Below are 24,093 nucleotides of genomic sequence, written 5' to 3' on the forward strand. Positions count from 1 at the left end.
AGGCAAAGGGCGTGAATAAAAACTACAGAAATACTTTACTTTTAAGTAATAGATTATAAAGTTCCATCAACTTAAAAAATTATAAAGCTGCTTAGTCGCTGTTCTAGAATATCATTATCTCTGCGTTCGTATGTCAGATGACCGGCGGTAGCCGCGAGCCACCTCCAAAACGGAGTACAACAAAATGTAACAGGCGGTGTAGCCGTCTTTTGAAATATATGCACTCTGCCATGCTAAAAATTTCGATATCTGTGGCAGCATGCGCCATGGCCAAATGATTGAGCTCCATATTCCAACTCCGGAATATATTCCTTATGCTCAAGGTTCAGTTCTACATGCTGTCGAAATGTATTAGATTCAGGTGTCGTTGTCCTAGCGTTATCCGTATCTTTGCCTGAGCTGAAGCTGAATTTAGAGCAATGTGAGAATAGCGCAACGATATTTCTTTTGCGCGAGGCACGCTTGCAAGCAGGGGTGATGCACCATAAATGAAGGCGCATCCCCTTCATGGAAGTAATACGGGTTGATCGAAAAGATTGTAGTTTGGGGTTTGAATATTTACACAAAAGGACAGTTCATTGCATTAAATTGTACATTTAGCGCTAGCACGTTTTCTTTATTTCTGCTCAAATACAGGCACTAAAGGACAACAAGTATTTCAAAATGCAGCCATTCCCATCTGTAAGAAAGCGAGACACGTCACTCTCTGTGTGCTACCCGCACTGCGCCGGAGCATTCTCCCGGTTGTCGGGCTTAGAAAGCAATGCTTGAGATTTCATTCTTAAGATATCCGATTGCTTCATTCATATAAACGCGGTTTGTGAAAGCACACGTATTAGCGTTCCCCCCGCTTCCTACCACTCGCTCCACACACTTCATGTGGTCATTCGGCTGCGCAGGCGCCCAACTTTTTTTGTCATACCAACCTCTCGGGCTCCTGCTTCTTTGCTCTTTGTCCAATGCCAGTTGATAAGGACTGACGGCGCAGATACATATTTGTTGGCTCACCGGAAATCCCTTGCGTGAGGTATAACTTTTAAAATGTCGGCAATGAAGTTTACGAGGACGGCAGTGGTTCTGGTGAAATCAAATTATTGCTGAAATTATTCGGTGTCTTTCTGTTTCGAAGCTGCCATATTTTATTTCGTTTAAATAAAAAACACTGAGCTATAACAGACGTGTTACGCGCAATAAATTTGAATCGATCTTTTTGTGGGTAATGTTTGCTCGTTTTCATTGGCTTCTGAAATTTGTGAACATTTCAAGCAGATGACCTTGCTCCTGGTCGCCACGCCGCTACAGGGGCACGTTACCTAAGCTGACCAGATGTCCCGATTTAGGAGGCACACGTTCCGCCTTTACTGCCGCGCTCCCGTTGTCCGACAGATTCTGCGGGACGGTGCTTTGTCCTGTATTGGTGTCTCCGGACCTCCAGTTGTCCAGAAATGTCTGCCCTATGGCGCCAAATCAGCTCTTCTCGGGTGGGCTGGCCCCACCTTCTAAAATACTCCAGAGGCAGGCGGCAGAGCGAGACAGTGCCGGAAGTGATGCACATAACGCGCGAGCACGTATGACTATCGTGTTCTCAATCCAGCCACAATGGGCTTTTCAGTGCGTTGGCTAAGGATCCATAACAAAGCCAAAGCGCAATGACAAGCGTCTTGCTTTTCACGCATGTGCTGTTTGAAGTGCATAGCATAATGTCGAAACGCAAGTGCAAATTTCTGAAGAACTTGGAAACTAGCTTTTCTTCACATAAACATAGTGGAATAAACGTTGAATCTTGTTTATAAATCATGAAGCCTATCGCTCTTGCTACTTAAGCTTCTAGGAGCCTAGAATTCTCGCGCATCCGAAAGTGAGCAGTTGGGTGTTTATTTAATTCTTGTCTTACTCAATGCCAACACTATTAAGAAAATTATATACCACGTGGAAGGCTGACAATTTGGTCTTCAACACCACCACTATGATAATTGTGGTTTACACTGTGGGTGAGTGAGGTAAATTTAAGTAAACTTGAGTGGGCTCCCAATTTGTTTCAAAAAATTCTCTTTCTGTGCATTATATTTTAAGGCTTACTTGTAGAAATTGAAAGAAATTATGAGCCCTCAATGCAACCACTAGGCCACAGAGAAGTGTGGCATTGGCGACCATTTCTGAAGTTTCACATGGTTTGCGGTAGCCATTGTGGGCACTCTATAAAAACGCAACCTTCTAATCATGTTAATATCATCCCCGCATAACTTAAGTTATTTGATATCAGGTCTTATGGCAGCAAAAGCATTTTTTCTACAATGGCCGAGTTATGGGGCAAATTTCGTAACCCACCTCCCTTTTTCTGGAACTTACATATGTAAACCTTAAATAGTTTGCGATTGCAAGCACAAATAATAATGTTTCTCATATTAGAAGGCGAATACAAATGACGAGAAATTGTTTCGCTATGCTCCAGTAACCTCGCGAAAGTATGCCGAAAGTCGCATACCTAATTGCTACCAATTATAGTAGGCGGTGAACAAATTCATAGTGAATAAGCCGTAATTTCATTCAAAACAAAATTCGCCTGCAGTAAGCACAAAAGAAGCGTCTGGCAAGTGGCATACTCACGCCTGAAAGCCCATGGCTCGAGCGTCTGGATGGCGCGCATGAAGTGAAGCACGCCGAGGCTGCATTCCGCCGAGATGTCAGCCCGAAGCAGTCGACGCATGAGTCTCCCACTCATGCTGGACAGAGCCTTGGTTATGAGAGCCCGGATCCTCGACGTTTGCGGCGGCCGCGTGGTGCTCCTTGTCGTCGCACCCCCACTCGTGAAGTTCTGCGAGGCGTTGGGAGGGGCAGCCTCAACCGCACTCTGGTTCGTCCCCGTCACAGCAGAAACGTTCGCTACACTTGCCATGGAAGTTCTCGCTGCAACATCATCGGCGGTCGTTGATTTCAGTGACGTGGCTATGACGCCGACCACGCCCCATTTATTACCAGATGCACGCCCGGCAGTGTCCATCATCTTGGACGCTGCCGCGATGGAAACGGGGGCGCCTTTGGGAACTGCGCTCGGGCCGCTCGACTGAGATTTGGGGAAGGCGTCCGTCGTTCCGAAAAGCGTACTGCTGTCTACCACCGTTGCTGCACTGAGCGCACTGGCGTGCATGGCCACCATGGCCGCACTTTCGCCTTTCGCCATGTGTCGGCTGTACATGCACAGTATCAGCAGAAGCAACAACTCTCTGGAGGGACCCAATAGCGCACATGTAAACGCTTTGAGCTCCATCGCCGAAGGTCCTCACTTGGTTCACTGGCTCGGAGCGACGGGGTCCTGCCTCAGTAGTAGCACTCTTTCAAAAATATAAAGCGGGCGTAAAAATGGCCGGCTCGAGAACTCACCACCTCCTTAACTGTATACTAGGATCAACCGACGCAAGTCAGGGCTGCCACTTGAATCCCTCGATGTTCGCTGACTTGATAGCTGCGCATGAAATCAGTGTCTACCAGTTTAATGTAATGATTTGCAGCGTTACCGTCACGTGAAAGGGACTATCGAAGTTTCGCATATGCCATGTATGGTAGCTACAATATATTGCTTAAAAATGAGTAAATATTCTTCCTGTAAACTTGCATACAAGCTAACTTATGGCCATACGATCAAAATGTCTCTCGCTAGTTTTTTCTCTCTTAGTTCAAACCTGAATGTCACGGGTTACAGTATCGGCAGCATAAAAAGGGCACTGTAGAGAAGTCATGGGAGTCGACGTTACTGTGGCAAAAAACGCCAGCATGGTTGCCAGATTCGCTGAAGAACGCCTGATGGCTTCTCTTTGAACGGTGTCGAAGTTGAGGTCCCCAGATGTGGTGAGCACCTGCTACGTAGAGAAAGACGAAATTTACTTCAATAAAGAAAACCATAAAATACTTATGCTCTCACAACCCGTTCAACCTTCACTGGCGTTAAGGCATAGTTTCACTATAAGGCTCAAATGTTGCTGACGATACACGTAAGGTCTGGTTGGTGAGCAGCGGTGAACACAAAAACGGATGCCACAAAAGGCTTGGTGATTTGCAGAAGAATGAAGGCATAAGAATGAAGATGCGCGTCTTATGGTAGAGGCATGTCATATCTATAATGGAAGTGTGTGCGTGAGTCAGCCTTCGATTACGTTACATATGGAAGAGATTAAGTGCCTTAACAGTTACCCCTCACGTAGACCGGCACGTGTACCCAACTGACACGTGGTGTTACCATTCTTGAGCATGCGAGGATGAGTTTTGTGCCTTCTTTCTTTCTTCGCCTCTGTGCTCCCTTCAATTGATAGTCGGCGTTCGTGTTGTCCACTTCTCTACTCTTGTGTCCTGTCTGCACGCCTCACTTCCTTTTTGCATAATGAATCCTTACCAACTATCTCAGCTTTCTGTCGTTCTAAGCTTCCCATCTGATATGACGAGTACACACTGATTATGCATAATTTTACCGAACAAAACAAAAAGGGTTATTTCTGATTCGACACCTTTTTGCCATTAGCCCTCGGCTATTGGTCAGAAGTTTTCGGGCTGCACCCATTTCACCTGCCTCTCACGCGACGTCACAAAACCGCAAAAACCAAGTCAAAGTGACGCGTACGCGTTAAAGATTTATTACTAAGCCGAAGAAAACTGAATTTTATTCTGAATAGCCGTAGGCTGCCCCGTTCCGAAAGGAATAAAAGATTTCTGCCGCCGATCGTTCCGGCACTGGCTACTCGCCCCTGCCGGAGAGCATGGGTTTATTTGCGTGTAATAAGCCTTTGTGCGTGGCCGTGTAGCGTTTTCGAGAACTTTCGGCGCGTTTACGACCTCGTTCTACCAACTCTTCTTTGCTGAGGATCCGTTTTAGCGTCATTCTTAACCTTAGGTTGCATGCCGCCGCGAATATCGACGAGCCACCGCAAGCTAAGTAAGGGAAAGCGGACCAATTGCAGACGCCGGCACCACCCTCTTTAACCGGTTATCGATATTCAGTGCAGTGACTCGGCTTAATCGAGCATCCTCCTCGCCCCTTGTGAGCCAATTAGATAAGACAAGCCGCTCAGTGCAGGCAATATTATTCGTTTTTCAAGCAAACAAAAGTGACGTCCTATGAATGAGGGGAGCATTTGATTGCTTTGTTCAGACAACCCTGCGGGTTGCCGCCCGATGCTTGCGTCGGTGGTTTCGCAAATTTGGCGTCAGGAGATTGGAATAAATACATATTGGAATAGTTTTACGTTTTCCGGTTCGAGATTCGAGTATGGTTACTTAGCGATTATTAAAGGAGTGGCAATAAAGAAAAAAATAAAGGAGTGGCCCGGTGCGGTAACATGTTTCGAGAGTGATAGGTTCGGTGGGGGGCATTTGGCGTGCGATCTGTGATTGTGAAAACAGATCCTAAAAGGTGTTTCAGGCTGGCCTATGTTTTGCATATGGCAAGTGCTGCCCTCGAGCAAGAACACTACGTTACATGAATCAGAGTTCCTTTAATTGTGAGCATGAATTGGCTGACTGTGCTGCTGGCTGTCAATGTAGGTGTTATATGAGGGCACACTTTGCAACGTGGTTTATTGCAGCGGCTGCAACCGGTCGGGTTAGAAGTAGTGATTTTTGAAGACGTTAGTATGTCACCTATGTTTGTCGAACGTCTATACACGACACGAGATGGCTCAGAGAAAACGGCGTTTAACTTGTTCCTCTGGGTAAGAATGTTGTAGTGTTCGCGGAGTATGCCCGAGACCCTTCGGTTAGACGCGGAGTATGTGAGTATCAAATTAGCCGACTGGGAGTCACTTGGCTAGTTTCTGCCCTTTACAAAGACCATCCGGTCGTGTCCTGCCACTCGGTGTATCACGTCATCGATCATCTTTTCTGGATATTTACGGTTGAGAAGTTTCTTGTTGGAGCTCTTGAGAAGTTGCAAGTTCCTGGCAACAAGAAATAAAATTGTCTTCTTCGGAACATATGCGCTTAAAGCGCAGTGCCTGGCTGTATTGAATCGCAGTCTAGCAATGACGCACGTGGTTGCTTTGAAAATGAAGGAATCTATGAATATCAGTTGGCTTTTTGTAGTGTTTTGTGATTAGGCGTCCGTTGAAAATAGTAATAGTGACATCAAGGAAGCCTGTAGACGATGTTGAGCAATGATGTGTGAATTTGACAGCAGGGTGTGCCTGGTTGAATGCCGCAACGAAGTCTGAGAGTTCTGTTTCGCTATTTGTCCAAATACAAAATATTCATCGATGTAGCGTTTAAAGTAGATAGGTTTTAGTCATACACTCTTAAGGAACGCGTCAATGAGCACTCCCATGAAGACGTTTGCATAGTTAGGGCCTATTTTCGTTCCCATCAATGTTCCACTCATTTGTACAAAATGAGAATTATTAAATTCGAAGTTGTTCAACTCGAGAACTAACTTCAGCAGAACCTCTAGGATTGAGTTGTCAATCAGGCTATTACACATGAGGTGTTCATAGGAGTTCAAGACAGCCTGAATGCCATCCCTACGGGGAATATTCGTGTAGACGGAAGTGACATCCATCGTCACTAGAAGCGAGCCTTCAGGGACGGTTAGATCTATTATGTCGTTGAGAAAAGCATTAGTATCCTTAACGAAAGAAGAAAACGTGGCTGGAATAAATTTCATTCAACTATAGACGTAACCAGAGATTTTTTCTGTGACTGGTCTTGCGCCGGATACAATTGGATGGCCTGGATTACCTGGTTTATGTATCTTGGGCAACAGGTACAAGTGTCCCGCTGCCGAACTAAGCGGGATCAAGGAGCATGCTGTCTTATCGTCGATGTTCTGCAGCTTCACCAATGCTTTTATGGTGTCCTTAATGATGGAAACTAATTGATCGGCAGGATCGCAAGGAAGTTCTTTATAAGATGTCCCGTCAGATAACTGTCTTAGGACTTCTTTTATGTCATTTTCTTTAGGTCATTATCACGACCGAAGCATCCTTGTCCGCCTGTTTAATAACAATATCATCGCGTGTGCTTAGGCTTCTAAGAGCATCGAATTCGCTAGTGGAAAGATTTATCTGGAACGGGGCGCGTGTCTAGTAGGTGTCGAGCACGTCGAGAAACAGCTTCGATATATAGGTCAAGGCATTTGTGCCATGGCGAGGCAGGCGTCCAGTGTGTCGTGAACGGTATAGCTGGGTGGCCTTGTTTGCTGCTAGCGCGGTCATGAAAATACTCTATGAGTCTTAAATTTCGGGAGAAGTTTTCAATGTCTTTCATTAGTTGGAATTCGTCGTAGCCCCCGGTGGCTGGACAGAAATTAAGGCCTTTTGAAAGGACCTTTCTTCCGTAGGCAGAAGTGCAACATGAGAAAGGTTAACTATGGCAGTATTCGGGTGGGTTGCCTCCGGCAATGTTTTAGCAATTGGGCTTATTGAAGTTGCCGAACAGCTTTGTTTGGTAGAATCAGTTACTATAGGGATATTGTCTCGCAACAGTTTCTGACTTTTCATTTTGCTTAACGCGTTCACCTTTCTTCCTTCGTAAACATTCAGCAAATGTACTTCATGTGGGATAAGTTGGTCAACCAAGGTATTTTCTTCTTTTAAAAGTGAGCTTGCCGATGATTCATAGTGATTTAGAATAATACTGACTAGCAGGAATGAAGCACTACTCAGTACTTCTTGCCACTTATGCTTGTTTACGGTCGATCGCTCATAGGCAGCCGGGTTTACATGAATTGGAAGACCCCTAGGGATTTTTTAAAGTAATAACACACTTTCTAACGGTGGACACATGAAGTTCCACACGAATGCGTTTTTCAGTCATCTTCCTGCAGTTCAGAAAAGATACAGAAACAGTATTTAAATTTCAATTACCAAAGGAATCTTGTAGTCACTGGTCACTCGGGACTGGGTTATTTGGAGACTTGCAGCACGGAACGTGGGATGGAGGTCTGTCCCTTCATATCGGGGTTCGTGCACGTGGCTGTGTTGGCTTTTATTCGACTGCCGCAACAGTCTTCCAGTAATACCGCACGTTAATTGATCAGATCCGGATGAAACTACTGAAAGTATCTGGAATCTACGTAAGCCCGATTTTGCCAGGAAGCTTAAAGCACCGATACGGCAGTAAAAATCTTTGCTTTATGCGACGATGCAATACTGAAGCATGCAGGTTCAACAGGATGCTTCGCGGCCTTTGTCATCGATCAAAATTAGTATTTTTCCTCGATCATGGTTTGCAATGGTTAGCCCCTCACCTCCCCTCCCCCCCCCCCACACATACACTGAGTGCTTGCTGCCTATGGGCTACATCCCAGCTTGAAGCGCGTTAACCTAATAACAAGCCACATCCGTCATATTGCGCCAAGAGTCTTCTGGACGCCTCGTCGTCCTGGTCCGACCACGCGTCAAAAGAGCCCACACAGCCACCTGGACGAAACCCGATGTTAAGGGAGCTCCATCCCTCGTTCCGCGCTGCAAGTCTCCAAATAACCGAGCCCCGAGTAACCAGTGAATTTTTCTAAATACTTATTATGCTCACAAAATTCACAAAATACCTAGATAATTGATTATTCATATCTGTAACAGTACACACTTTCAACCCCATCTGCAACACACTTATTTCATTTCACCCTAATTTATTAAAAAAATCGCTATTAACTCCTTCACCGCCCGATTATGGTCGATCCCCCAGAGTGAGTTGGGCCATTTCTCTAGGGAACAAGAACAATATGTGCAGGCGATGCAAAGGTGCCTAAGAAACGCCCACAGTAATTTCCCCAGGCGGGCAAGCGGCCTGCCACTCCGCGACTTCAAGGAAGAGAGAATGCATGCGAAAGGCTTCATACGAGAGACGTGGACAATCTCGGCAGCGCGACAGCGGCTGTCACTTGGAACAACAACTGGTTGGACGCCATTATTAACTGGAGAAGTCTGCTCCCCGATTGTGTATAGGCCTATGAACCTAAACGAAAACGTGTCGCACAAGCCAGGTGTGAACTGGTGTCCGGAGTAGTACTTCTTCGCGAGGGCGGAAGAATACTGTGCGATGAGATCCGTCATAGAGGTTTTTGGGGCCTTGTTGCCTTGCTTCAGCGTTGATGTGGTCGAGCTGGCGACAATAGAGGAGGAGGAATATACATTGTGCACAAGAGGAAGCAGCTGGAGTGACAGGGGCGGAGAACAAAGAGACGTCAAGAAAAGAGGGCGAACGGCCGTAGACAAGATAGAATGGCGAGTAACCAGTTGTGCGTTGTACGGCGGTGTTATACGGAAAAGTGACGAATGGCAAAATTGCGCCCTAGTTTGTGTGGTTTAGTTGGATATACGCGGCTATCATGTCTGAGAGCATGTGATGAAAGTGCCTAGTCAGGCAATTTGTTTGAGGGTGGTGACTCGAGGTTGTCTTATCGGTGGTGCCGGCGTCTCTGAGCAAGATGTCTACGATTTGTGTAAGAAATGCACTTCCACGGTCGCTCAGGATGACACGAGGAGCCCCGCAACGCAGCATTAATGCTTGAATTATAAATGCAGTAACTTCAGAAGCCGACACTGAAGTTACGCAAGCTGTTTGAAGGTTGGAGCTCTCCGCATTGAACCAATGTTGGGAGCCCGCGGCGCAGACAAAGGGTGCAGGAAGCGACGTACCTAGCATAGCCTAGCGCATTAGCCAGGCTAGTAGAAGCGATCTTCGATGGGGTCATACATTTTCTGGAAACCAAGCAGACCAGCATTCATGACGTCGTGATAGGTCCGAAGATCATTAGCGCCAAGAGAGCGAGGTGGAGCAAGCACTCAACGTTGACCGTCAGTGTAATAGATATGGCGCTACAGGACGCAATTGTCGAGCTTGAATCACCACCCGGAAGGCGAATGTTAGTTTCTGTTTCAAAGAACATGCGTGATCCAACGGTTGCCGCGTATCCAACTTATTGTTTATTTCTCTTTTTGTGAATTTGAAATCGGTCGAAACGCGGGAAGTGGTTGTCTTTGTGCGTCCGTCGAGCTTACCTCCACCCACCCTTGCCACTCGCTCGGCGACATCAAAAATCGGATCGCGCTTGGTCCTCTGCTTCGATTGTCGTCCCATGTATGACGATGGGTGTAGTGTGAGGACTTAATTTCATGTAATTTATGTGGACGTAAATTCTGTGAGAACTTTTCAGGGTTTTGAATTTTATGTCGAAAAGGATGAAGAAAGAAGCTGAAGAAGGCGTTCCAGGGACAGCTTGCGCTTTTGGCAGCATCAAGAAAATTGCAGAAGAGAAAACAAGAAGGGGCGAGTGCCGAACGAGAATGATTGCAAGATTTTGAAGACGCAGGACCAGTGCGCTGTTCCGGGAGCTCCTGCTGCGGTACCTCAGGCGGCCCTGAGGACGCGCCTGCCTGTTGGTGCAGACGCGGAGTGGTGCGTGGAGTGATACCGTTTTGAGCAGGCCTGACTGTTGCCTGCTCATAGCCGCCTGTCAGAGCAGCGTAAGGCTGTGTCCAGGACGAGGCGTAATTGACGCCTAACCGATGCCTTTGCTTTGAGGCCACCTCTTGCTTGAGGTGGCACGTGGAGTTCTGGCGGTGGAAGCCACCCGCCTGGCACCTGTTCGAGTGCGCTGGCCACGGTAAGGCAGCCGGCGCCCGTCGCCTACCCGACCTGATGACCAGTGCCCTCATCACGTCTTGGTTCACCTCTCACGAGAGCTCGTGTGCTGACTCGCCTCCAACGAGGGTCATCGTGTCTTGGCTCGCCTCCAACTAGAATCGTCGTGACAGTTCTACGCCGATCGTGGCCACCGTCGGAACTGAATCCGCGAGACGTTTTCCCTCCTTTCATGAACGCTGCGCGTAGGAGTTAATGTATACATATGTTTGTTTTAGTGACTTTCGTTCTGTACTCTGTGTTTACTGCTTGTTTCATTTTACTTTTGCCATCGTCGATAAATGTTGGTTTACGTCTGTGCGCGCCTCTCTGACGTTCATAACGACTTGACTCCGCCCAGACATACGTAACGAACAACCGTTATATTTCTGGCGTCCGCGACAGGACAAGCTCTATCGTTACACCTTAGAGCTGCATGTAGTTTGCGTGTGGTAGACGATGATGGACGAAAAAAGAACGCTTGTTGATTTAAGTAAGGAGATGTGACTGAGTGGAGAGGCTTTAAGGCATGGGTGAGCGCATAGCAGAAGTACATTAGATCAGGGAGCAAAGGAACGAGAAGAATCAAGGATAGCGGCACAGGAAGAACATACGCGATAGTTAGCCCGCATGAAGGCTGAACGAGCGCTCCGTGAAGAGCGATGGCGGATAGTAGAGGCAGAGCGCTCACATGCGAGTGGCGAAAGCGATGAGACTGCTGGTGGTCATGCTTTTCGCTGCCCTTATCAGATGATTCCGCCCTTTAACGGGGGTAGAGATGGACTAGACGCCTATATAAAAAGGTTTCAGAGAGTAACTGTTAGTCAAGGCTGGCCACAAGAGAAGTGGGCCTTGTCATTAAGTCTGTGTCTGAATGGGGAAGCAATAACGGCAGTAGGTCGGATGTCTGCGGAAAACGCCATGGATTTTGCGAAGTTAAAACAGACGTTTCTTCAGTGGTTCTGCTACGCAGAAGAAGGGTATTGTGTGAAGTTTCGGGATGCGAATCCTGAGAATGCTGAGCGATCAAGACAGTTTGCAGGACGTCTTCACGCTTACTTTGACCAATGACAAGAATTAGCCATGACACCGAATACGTATGAAGGGTTGCGAGATAATATCGTGTCTTAACAGTTTTCATGAGGCTGCGCGGCAAAGCTAGCTATCTTTCTCAAGGAAAGATGAGGTAGTGATCTTGACACACTGGCAAAGACAGCCAACTCGTACCTGGAAGCGCAAGATATAAGAAATTTTGCAAGGGGCTAGGAAGAAAAGGAAAATGAGGTGAAGCTTCTAGCCCACAATAAATCAGTGGCTACAAATGAAAGCAAAGAAAAAGCGCTCTGCTTTATAAGTAACAAACAGAGACACCGAGCTTTCGACTGGGGTACAAGATCTAGAACTCCCAAGGCGTCATCCTGCTGGATATTCAAGAAGACAGGCCATAGGGCTGATGCTTGCCCCACTTGCTCTAGCAGGTGTGGTCAAGCGTCATGCTGTCTCTGAAATTCGGGAAAAGTCAAAATGGAGCAAGCAAAACAACAGGAACATTCCCCACAATGTGCGGAAGACGTTCATGATGTTCTTCACGTTGCCCAGAGTGGTGCAACGTGTGCACATGTGTCAAAACCAATACCGACATAATGAGTTAGCTTGAAGGGAAAAGGGTGACCATCCTGCGAGATATCGGCCGCAACACAGTCGTAGTGAAATGGGCACTCATTCCGAACTCCAAACTGACTGGTGGTAGCGGTATCATAGGCCTATTAGACAGGTCTGCAAAGAGATTGCCAGAAGTGGAGGTGCGCATTGACTCGCCGCTTTTCAAGGGACACGTTCGTGCAGTTTTTATGGAAAACCCTTTGTACAAAGTTGTACTTGGCAACGTTGAAGGTGTCCTCTCGATTGACAATACTGTGTGCAAGCAATCCGATTTGCAATTGTGAAGTCACAGTGCGACAAATTCACGTAAAGAAGGAATGCCGGCTGCTAAAGGGAAATGTAAGAGCAGCAACCTAAACTTCCTGCACCACAAGGCAACACGTTAATGGCGAAAGGAATGGCGAAATGGCGAAAGGAATGGCGAGGAATGGCGAAAGCTGCCAAGCACGGATCCCACGCTGGAAGCTTGTTTCGCAGCATTGGACAAAAGAAATACGTCAAAGAAGCAAGCGATAACAGAGTTAGTGTTGGTTCGTGGCATCCTCTTCCAGTGCTACCAGACTGCAGAACGGCGGGACTTGGAGCAACTTGTGGTTTCCAAGAAGCTCTGGAACACATTAATGAAGATGGCACATGAAGGGTTACTTGCTGGTTATCAGGGGCAAAAGAGGACAGTAGACCGTGTTCTTGAGCAATTTTATTGGCCGAGAGTACAGGCGGATGTTACACGTTTCGTAAAATTGTGTGACATATGCCAAAGGACCGCACCGAAGCACCTTGTAAGCCTCGTGCCGTTGGGAAATATGTGCATCATCGGGACACCATTCCATCGAGCCGTAGTCGACATTATTGGTCCTCTCTTACCAACGTTTGATAAAGGGAATAAATATGTACCGGCCATGATCGACTTTGCTACACGCTACCCCGCTGCGGTAGCATTACCAAGTATTGAGGCAGAGCGGGTAGCAGAAGGCCTACCAGAAATGTTTTCCCGTGTTGGTGTTCCACGACAGATAGTGAGTGACCGTGGCAAGTCTTCCCCACCCAGCCTAATGCAAGAACTGGGGCATCATCATCATCATCATCAGCCTGGTTACGCCCACTGCAGGGCAAAGGCCTCTCCCATATTTCTCCAACAGCCCCGGTCATGTACTAATTGTGGCCATGCCGTCCCTGCAAACTTCTTAATCTCATCCGCCCACCTAACTTTCTGCCGCCCCCTGCTACGCTTCCCTTCCCTTGGAATCCAGTCCGTAACCCTTAATGACCAACGGTTATCTTCCCTCCTCATTACATGTCCTGCCCATGCCCATTTCTTTTTCTTGATTTCAACCCAGTTGAAATCAAGAACTGGGGCGACAACTGTCATTTCGATAACTGCCCACAACGCCTTACGATCGAATGGCGAATGGTCTTTGGGAAAAGTTTAATGGAACGCCTAAGCAAATGATTCGCGTGATTCGAGATACGTGTTAGGAATGTCCTAAAAACTTCGATAGATACATGGCCTATTGCTTTTCGCCTACCGAGAGGTCCCACAAGCAGACCTTGTGTTTTTGCCATTTGACCTCCTGTAAGGCAGATTTGTGCGGGGCCCGATGTCAATATTTAAGGAACTCTGGACAGGCGATAATCTCGACACAGAAACCAAGGCGACGTACGGATATGTCGTAGAGCTCCAGGAAAGATTACAGCACACCTGCAAATGGCTCATGAAGAATTAAGGCTGGCAAAAGCTTCCCGAAAGAAGTAGTATGATAGAAAGTCAAGAGCTAGACGGTTTTTTGCGGGCGACAAAGTATTACTGCTCCTTCCTTCAGAGAAGAACAAGCTAATCTGGACATGGAAGGGCCCCTTCTCAGTCGTTGAAAAGCGCAACAATTATGACTACCTTATAGAACTGGGTCCGCGAGTGAGTCTATTGCACGTTAACCCCCTGAAAAGATAAGAGGAACGGGAAACAGAACCACATAACCAGCAGTACGCCGCAGTTATCGCCGAGTCTTATATTGTGGAAGAACATGAAACACCTTCCTTGATTCTACAACAGAGAGATACTCAAAAAATGCTGTCGTAGCGAGTTGCTATCGTGACTATCAGACACGTTACTATCGTTACTATTGTTAACGTTACTACCCGACAAATGTGTACAGCAGCATGCGAATCATGTTTTTATGTTTTCCAGTTGTGCGGACTGTGGACAAGTTGTTTCCCAAACAACTTTCTTAAGTGGGGAGATAATTGTAGTGCGAGGACTTATCTTTATTTAATTCATGTAAATGCGGACATTGTGAGAACTTTGGAGGGTTTTACATTTTGTGTCGCGCTTGGCAGCATCAAGAAAATTGAAGAAGTGAAAAGGAAGAAGAGGTGGGTGCCGAATGAGCAGGCGAGGCGCTCGTGATCTGGAAGACGCAGGACCAGTGTGCGGTTCCGGGACCTCCTGCTGCGGTACCTGAGGTGGCCCTGAAGACGCGCTCGCCTGTTCATGCAGACGCGAAGTGGCGCCTGGTGTGATGCCGTTTGGAAGAGGCCTGGCTGTTGCCTGCTCGCAGCCGCCTGTCGGAGCAGCCTAACGCTGTGTCCAGGAGGAGACCTGATTGAGGCCCAACCGAGGCCTTTGCTTTGAGGCCGCGTCTTGCTTGAGGTGGCACGTGGAGTTGTGGAGGTGGAAGCCACACACCTGACACCCGTTCGAGAGCGTAGGCCATGGTAATGCAGCCGGAGCCCATCGCCTGCCTCATCTGATAACCAGTACGGACATCGCGTCTTGGCTCATTTCCCACGAGAGTCATCCTGCCTTGGCTCGCCTCCAATTAGAACCGTCGCGACAGTTCTACTGCCTATCGTCGATATAATCGAAACTGGATCTGTGAGCAGTTTTCACTCCCTTCTTGAACGCTGCGCGTAGAATTTAATGTAAACATGTGTTTGTTTTGGGGACTTTCGTTCTGTACTCTGTGATCACTGCTTGTTTCAACGCGACAGCGTTAAGGAGCTCGTGTCGCAGAAAAGCCCGTGTCGTCGGCGTCGGTGTCGGCGTGGGCGCGATTGGCAGTGAGCGGAAAATCCCGGAAGGCAATTCATAAAAAACAACTTGCAAGATGGGCTGGGTGGGAATCGAACCAGGGTGAGAGGGAGACGCTACCACTCAGCCACAAGTTCGATGCTTCAAAGCGGGACAAAAGCGCTCTAGTGAATGCGGTGTTGCGTTAGAAATGTGCCGTAGGAAGTTATACTGCGGTGTATATCGGTATATATGAGCATGTAAATTACAGAAGTCGCGAAGTACGTTTCCGCTACATTTCTTCTGTGCTTGCCGCGCACGCAGAGCCATCGTGCGGCAAACACTGAAGACCCCCTCCTCGCAATGTACGACGCTGCCCCTACAGGTGGCGCGCCACTCGCCCGCGCGACGCGGCTCCTCTTTCCGCTCACAGCGCGATTCCTAGGTGCAGTGTCCGATGCGGGACGCCTCCCTCTGACGTGTCCGCTGCGCCGTAGCGCGTCTGGTGGGAAAGCGTCCCCTGCGAAGTGTGCCGTGCTGCTGGCGAGGAGTCATGCTTCTGCGTGGTGCTCCCAGGCGAGATAGAGGACGATCCCATCGACGCGTCAGACCCATGATCGCGCCCGCCTTCATGGCGTGTCGCCGCCCGGCTGTCCGTGCCGATCACGTTTGGCTCGCGTATGTCCTTTCTCCCTCCGAGACACCAAGTTCTTTGGTTCGTTCTGCTTGTTCAGGCGCACGTTTCGTCTTTGTGTGACTCAAGAGCATGCCGAGCGAATGAGTGGGCGGTGCGAACGGAGTGCGATAACGCTATCGCGTTCCACTCTTGATGGCGAAGCTTAAGCATCCTCCAATTTTTTGTTTCACTTCTACCAACATCGATAAATGTTGGTTTAGGTCTGTCCGCACGTCCCTGAAGTTCATTACTGTTTTACTGCACACAGACATACTTGAGAACTTCGTACAGACGTTGCAGGTGTTAAAAGAAGGTTGATGAGAAAAGGACAGTATCGTCCAAACAGCGTATGCAAGTCTCCCACTTTAGGCCACGCAGAACGAAGTCAATCATGCGTATGAATGTTGTGGGAGCATTGCAGAGGCCGAATGGCATTATATTGAACTCGTATAGCCAATCTAGTGCCAAAAATTCTGTTTTTTTTTCTTTCTCGTTTCATGCATAGGTATCAGCCAATAGTCGTAACGCAGATCGAGGCTCGAGAAGCACTTGACACCCTACAGCGAATCCAAGGCATCGTCTATGCGCGGCATAGGATATGCATTTTTGCGAATGATCTTAATTAGTAACCGGTAATCTACGAAAAAGCACTCAGAGCCGTCTTTTTTCTCAACTAGAGCGGCGAGGGATGACCAAGGGCTAGCGGAGGGGCGCGTTATCTTGTGTTGCAGCATGTAGTCGACGTTTTCTTCAGTGGTTTTGTGCCATTACCACCAGCCCGGATTCCGAATCTACAAGATGCAGAATTTATCCTGCGAACGCCCTTTGGACAAACCTGGGGCTGCGCCGAAAGGCACAGCGCCCTAATTCTCCCTTGACAAGTCGAAGATGCTGAGCCGTCAGGCAGCGGCGTCCCCGGAGAAGCATCGGCAAGCGACATGTCCAAACGTGCAACAAAGTGCTAGACAGCCCGGCGCCGTATTTCCTTTTCCCTGGAAGTCACCGCGCACGGCAACTTGGAAGCGGGTGGCCAGCGCGGTCGCTGGTTTGACCTCTCGGACGACCGTCGAGTGCAGGCTTTGTATTGGGCCGTTTGAGTAACAATCGTTTCTCGGGGCTTTATAAGTCCCGACGCCGCCGCCTGGAAAACCGGATCCGCCGACCCACCGGTAGCTGAGTGCCGCTCTCGAGTGGAGTGAGATGTGTCACGCGTTGCAGTCTCGCCGGACGTCGCCGTGCAGGAACAGTCGCGTTTGCTGTGAGCTCTCGGCCCCCGTGCCGTTCCGATCTTGTCCTGTATAATGACCTGTATATAGTGTATAAAATCCCTTTCGTTATTCTCACCGACGCCTGACTCGGAGTCTTCGCTACCAACGCTCTGTCACGAAACGGGTGACGAGCGCTACGGGACCACCTCAAAGTCGTAACAGTGGCTTTCTGCTCGGGTAGAGATACGCGATATGGTCGACGGCGAACGATGGGCCTGCCATCTGCCTCTATTCGATGCGTGGTGGCGAAAGTCAGTCCGACTGAAGTGGAATGCGCCCCAAATAAAGTTTCATGGTTTTTCGCAAAGCAATAAACAGTTGTCAATACGAAGGGGTCAAATCAGAATTGATGGCAGCTGCAAGGACGGAGGGAAATGCGGAATATTCAACAGAAGGAGCTTTAGAGGAAGCCACTTCAACGGAAACAACAGAAAGAAGCTCTGATTTAGTGACGCAAGCCAACGTAATGCCCGTATGGATTAGAACTGCTCCGGATGTCCGCTTAGTAGCGCAGACGAAAGCGGAGCCGTTTTCAAACCTGACCTGCCCTAAGGCAAAGGTTATCCTTTTTTTGCGACAGCGTGAGATGGTTGTGCGAGCACGTCACCACGGTCAATGACATCCGACGCAATTGCAACAACGCGCTGACGCCAAAGAGGTAGCTCGCTGTCCTCTGTATCAAGCAAGCGAAGTGGTGCCTCATCTGCATGAAGCGAATAGGCAGTGTCGGTCATCTAGAGAAAATGTTGCCGGCAGCAGATCGATATGGACGCCGCATAAAGAAAATCTCATCCTAATATCAGTTGCTGGGCACACGAACCTAGCACAGCGTATTGTACACATTGCTGAATTCCATCAATGTAGAACACCAGCAGTGCACATGGCGGAAGGTCGAATGGCATCCCCTTGAGCAGTGAGTAGTGTAGGTTCATCTAGGGAGTGGTAACTTTGCGTAGACGCGAACACAAATCACGGGGAATAATTGACAAACTAGCACTAGTGTCTAATAATGCTTCCACGTGTACTTCTTCTACTAAAACAGATAGCATATTATGCGGACGCGCTGGAGAAATTTCTATCCAGTCGTGCGATTGAGCTCTTGCCTCAAAAGCTACACAGTTGAATTTTTCCTGGCGACGGTTGGCGAATTTAGAGGCTGGTCGAAGTGGCGACGTAGAGCGACGAACGGGTGACGGCGAGCGGAGTCTGGTAGGATGGCAGCTAGGAGCCGTCTTCGACGTTGCAGGTGGCAATGGAGAGCAGCCGGGAAAGGGGTAACAAAGACGGCCTGGAAAAGTGGCCCAGCAGGAAAGTCGTCCCGTTCGAAAGTGTCGATTCCGCGACGCTCGGCTTGCTGATGCTTGCGATAGAAACGTGCGATATAGCCACGATATCCACAGAAGTGGCCGATAGGTCGAATCGGACGCCATGGCGGATATTAAGGTTGGTTAGGTGCGTTGAGAGACATCGAAGCTAAGTGGCCTGGCGTCGCTTCTGGAGGCATCGATAGAATGATGGCTGGGGTAACTGTGGCTACATGCGTATGTTGGTGGGGGCCTAGGGGCTAGAGGGACCGTATAAGCAGTACCAGCCATGGAAAGCACGTCCTCCTTGACACCGTCACGCAAAATGATACTGGAGGCGTGAGAAGGAATGGGACCTGCCGAGAATCCAAGAGACTGCATCTCTTCTCGTACGATTTCGCGGACGCTATATATTTTCAGGGGTGTCCGGCGGCAGTCGTACAGTTCCGAGTTCGTCAGGCAACGTACGTACACGTAGGCACGTAGCTGCACGTAGGGCTCGTAGGTACAATATCAGTGACGGTTGCCGCGTCCATCATGGCCAATGCATTGAAGGCGATAATCCCGATGCCTTTGAGTATGCGGCGTATTCTGTCTGACTGGGTCATGGAATCGTTGACGCGGTGACAAGAGCGAGGACGTCATCTACATACGGCGTATAGGACTTGCTGTAGGACTTGAGTATTTGCTTAAGAGTGACGAGTGTCTTCTTCGCGAGGGCATATCGAACCGCCAGGGTACCAAAAACTTGTCGGAGCTGAAAGTATTGAAAGTTTGAAAGTATTCCAGTCGGTAAGTCGATCGCGTGGCTGAAAAACCAAGTTTTCGCTACGCCCGTGAGATAGAAGGAGACGAGGCGCAGCTCCAGCGCCGCATCCCAACGTTTAGCTGGATTCACTCGGTCGTAGCTGTCAAGCCACTCCTACACATCTTCACCACGAAGGCCAGCAAACAGATGGGGATCGCGCTACGGCCCACTGAAGATCCAAGATGGAGAGGCTGTGGCAGGTGGAGCCGAGAATATATATACATATATATATATATATATATATATATATATATATATATATACAACCAAATAATAAATAAACAAAGTCGCAGATACCCTCGAAACGCGAAGAATCGATTGCCATAGCAAATTAATGGACAGCTGTACGAAGTAAGGATATTAGTTTTGTCCGCCGTGTAAACTTGTAAACATAGGCCTACTCACTAAGTTAACAAGTGTTGTGTCACGCACGCACAAGCAAACATGAACACATCTCACTCGATGACCGCCGAAACTCGCTGTCAAAAGACTGCAATGAGGGAACGCAGCCGCGAGCGAATCGTGCCGCCGCTCGCATCGACTTGAACTAAGTCGCGAAAACAAAGCGCAGCGCGCACTCTGCACCCGTCGCAGAGGGCTTTCAAGATATGGACAAGAACGGCACCGAGAGCGGCGCTGCTGCGCCGGCGTTGAGAGCGCCGCATGCGAAGCAAAATTCTATTAGCGGGTGGTACCCCTCTCCCACCTCTCGTTCGCACCGCCTTGATTGCCTCCTGCACTGCGCGTGTTTGGGCACGTTTCGTGCAGCGCGCGGTGTGTGCCTACGTGTGCGCGCGTGGACATTTCATTCGAAGGGTGTAGTACAGTCTGTTTCACATTTAGGGGAAAACTCGGAGCGCATTGCATCGCGATGCGGCGAGCGCTTGAGTCAGGCGGCGGCAGCAGCTCGCGCAGGTGCTCGAGGGGCGGGATCTTGAACGGCGTCGTCTGCTACGGCGACGCGCGCTGGCCGCATTTGTCGGGAAGCGTTCTACTGTCAGTTGCAGGGCGCCGATCTCATCGTTACTGCGTGAAATGAGCCAGTATGTTTTACTAAGCGTTGTGCGACGCCCACTGATACGCCTCGAAGGTAAGTTCATCGCTGCAGGGCAGTCATAGATGACGTACTGATTCCATACATTCTTGACGGCCCGTTTCTGGAAGACGACTATATATTCTAACGCGATAGGTGGCCGATCCGCACTGCTCGTGTTGTGCAAGATCTGCTGGAAGAGCAGCGCGCAGTCACTCTCTTGGAGTGGCCGCCTCGATCCCCGGGCGCCAACATCATTTAAAATGTCTGGGGCTCGTTGAAAGTATCGCTGCCGCACCATCCCCTCTATCAGTCGCCCGCGGATAGGGTTCGATCCACCATCGTCAGCGACTGAGACGTGCTGCGAATGAACACATCCCTGATCAAGTCATTTTACACTTCACTGCCTTCCAGGATGAGCGCTGTCATCGTTGCCGCTGGGGACATGACGAGATACTAACTGAAGTTCCGAGCGTGACGTGTCCAATTCCCCGCCGGCGAGCAGGGTCTGTCTGGTGCCGCGAATGATTGTCGAGAAAAATCACTTCCAGCTCATTGTCTTAAACCTAAACCTTTCCTTTAATCGTATCCGTTTGTTTTATCGTGTTCGACCCCCACAGTTATCATTGTTGAGTGCTTTGTTTTCCTTTCGAGTCAAACAAAGACTGAGCACGTTGCGCGCACATCTTAGTGCGTCTTGTCGCTGCTTATTACGGTAGCACACACAGTGAAGAAATACGTGCACGCGCTCAGTACCCCGGCCATTCGAAAGAACAAACGAAGGATGCTGTCAAAAGAAGTTTGTGGAACTCCTTTATCGCCGATGAAGGTTCAGAGTTTGGCGAGGCACACCGTTTAGTAAAGAAGATCAGCTCAGTTCCCGCAGTACCGATGAAATCGGTGCACTGCCCCTGGCAGTAGCACGCTTCCCGACAATGCGGCCAACGCGCGCCGCCGTAGCAGACGACGCAGATCACGACTCCGCCTCTCGAGCGTCTGCGGCTGCTCGAGCTGCTGCCGCCGCACGACTCAATTCCTTGCCGCATCGCGATGCAATACGTTCCGAGTTTTCCCTTAAGTGTGAAACAGACTGTACACGCTTCTATTTGCCTTTAAGAAGATGGGTACGCTTGACGTATATTTTTATGGCTGCAATGCGGCGAAAGGGCAGCGTCTGCTTAACCATGTAAGTGACGCTGAGCAGGTAATTGGAAACGACATCCTATGTGCCGCCGGAAAAATCGTCAGTATGTGCCGCCGGAAAAAGTCATTTTTGCAGTTTCTCACAATATGTTTGCTACAAATCTGTGTTGCCTCTGATGGCGACAACGGACTTCCATCGACACTGTGCAGAAATAAACAAAATATATCGCTGCATAGTACAAGTACGACATGCGCACACAACTTTAACTAGTACGTCCCCTACAATATGGAATATAGACAGCAATGTAGACAGCTTGGCCATTTTTTAACAGTGCTCAAGAGACGGAAGTTGAAAGTATTAGTAATCATTCCTGCTTCACCAATGCCGACGCGACCAAGACGCGGGCGCGTATCGTCCAGTAACTCGATCGATCGGTGCAGTGGTGAAGCGGGAACGAACTCCGGTCATGTTCAATGCATCGTGCACATATTCAATTTCTCGGGACGCGTGAGCTTCGGCCACTGCTAGCGCATACAACAGAAGTGGTTTTCATTCTTGGGCAGCGCACACACAAACGAAACACGAGAAAGAAGACAGGACAAGCGCTCGTCGAACAACTTAGTTTTTATATGAATAAAAGGATTATGTACCGAGTAATTATTAAATTCATGTGGGTTACATATAAAAACCGTCATACACTCAGGAGTGATCAATGAACGAGGTCGCTTCGTTTGCCAGTTTACTTCGCTCGGCGCACCGCAGTAATCCATGTCTGTCGTCTGCATTTTTCGTACCATTTTCTTGTGAATCGGCAGAATTTCACTGGTGGAATGAACCCTTTCATATTTACATTGCTGTCGTGACAGTTAACAACACAATAATAATTTCCGGTCATCCGAAGAGGCGCCGTCGCGAACACGAGACGTTTCGCGCGCAGCGCGAACTGAACGCGCGCGCGACCGTGAAGGGAAGCGGCGGCGGAAGCCTACACCCGTTGGAGATGAAATCGTTCCGCCAGGGGAGAAACGAGCGCTGGCGTCTAGGATGAAACTTGGCGTGCGGTCGTCTATAGTGGCCCGGTCGGGCGCGCGCGCACGTCCGTAGTTGAACGTGACCCCCAATCACCGTCGTCCCCCCACCCCCGAAGCCTTGCGCGCGATGGAAGGCGGCGCGCTTCGTACCCGCTTTCCGACGCGGAGCGCGCGAGATTGAGCCGCGATAGCCGGCTCACCCTCACACGGTTTCACTCGCAGATGCAGCGCAAGGTGCGCGGAGGCCATTTTATCGCCCTCGGATTTTATACGGAACGTCACGCCGACACCGGCGCCAGAAATGCTCCTGAAGGGTTGATATAGTTGCTATCACAATAATAAAGAAATAGAGCGAATTTTTTTTTTACTGTGAACTTTCTCTGCATTAATTTTTTCTTTGCCTGTATCTTATGATTCCAAATAGGGCTCTTTAACATCGTAATTACATGCAATATGCGTAATATTTTCCGAGAAGTAGCCTAGCAAATGGTATAACGCCATATGGCTATGTGACTGTGCAGAAATTACGAGTGAGAGCATTTCATGCACTCACTGCTTGTTTCAGTTAAGCTTCCGCCTCCAAAAGATATCACGAAACACGTATTCCACATTTACCTCACAATCCCTGACATACACAAAAAGTCTGATACGCCTCTTTCAACAATATTCCAATTGGCTCAGTCTCACATGTTCGAAACATTTCCAGATTACCTTCAACTTTCACAGATGCATCTCTACAAAGCGACGGTGAAGCCGTCTCTGCAGCTTTTTTCTGCCCTTCGACTCAAGTACGACCTATCGTTCATATAACTCATCCAACTTCATCAACTACTGGGGAGCTAGTAGCGATTAGTGTTGCACTGAAATACGTACAAGAGGAGATAACCACATCGAAGATTGCCATCTTTACGGACTTCCGAGCTGCGCTTAGTAGGCTGCAACGCCATCAGATTGATTGCTCAGTTGTGCGCAGCATTACTGGCTCTGCAAACCAAATTTAATCACGTGCGGTATATCGCGTTGCTCAATGGATACCCTGACACGTAGGAATCACCAGAAATGAAAAGGCTGATCGACTGGCTTCAACTTTCGCTCATAACAGCTGTGTCTACCCTGACATTTTGTGCAAGCTTGATGACGCTCGTCTGCTGATCCATCACCACCTACTCAAGCAGCATCCAGACCAGCACGTCGCAAATGGAACGTTCCCGCCCAGTATTCGCGGTCGAGGCTTCCCTCGCGCTAGAGCGCAACTACTCAAGCTGAGGGTTGGCTGCGTAATTTGCCATTCTGCAGTCGCGTGACCTTCAGTGACCGGCCCTACTATGTGTAATCTGAACCGCGTGCTCTACTTTATTCTTTTAGATTTTTCCTGTTATTCTTTCTTTCATCTTTGCTCCCCTCCTTCCTATCTGCCATTTCTGTGTTGCTGTCACCTCCCTTCTGAATAGTAGGCAGGCGTTGCGCCCCTTGCTGGGCAGTTGCCAGCCTGCTCCTCACTTTCTCTTTCCTCTTACATGTATATGTTTTCAAAACAAATAATAGTAACACTAATAAT

The 24,093-nt window shown here is 48.8% G+C and overlaps 1 protein-coding gene across 2 annotated transcripts in view; it reads right to left on the reverse strand.

Moving 5' to 3' along the window:
- LOC142566608 (nose resistant to fluoxetine protein 6-like) overlaps positions 1–24,093 on the reverse strand; it is a 110,853-nt gene that overhangs the window by 49,811 nt on the left and 36,949 nt on the right. For both annotated transcript variants that reach the window (XM_075677451.1, XM_075677452.1), the window contains exon 2: positions 2,608–3,857. In XM_075677451.1, the coding sequence (XP_075533566.1) occupies positions 2,608–3,268 (661 nt within the window). In that variant the 5' untranslated portion in view covers positions 3,269–3,857. The remainder of the gene's footprint in view (positions 1–2,607; positions 3,858–24,093) is intronic.

The sequence above is a fragment of the Dermacentor variabilis genome, unplaced genomic scaffold (genome assembly GCF_050947875.1).
Source record: "Dermacentor variabilis isolate Ectoservices unplaced genomic scaffold, ASM5094787v1 scaffold_13, whole genome shotgun sequence".
NCBI classification, from domain to species: Eukaryota; Metazoa; Arthropoda; class Arachnida; order Ixodida; family Ixodidae; genus Dermacentor; species Dermacentor variabilis.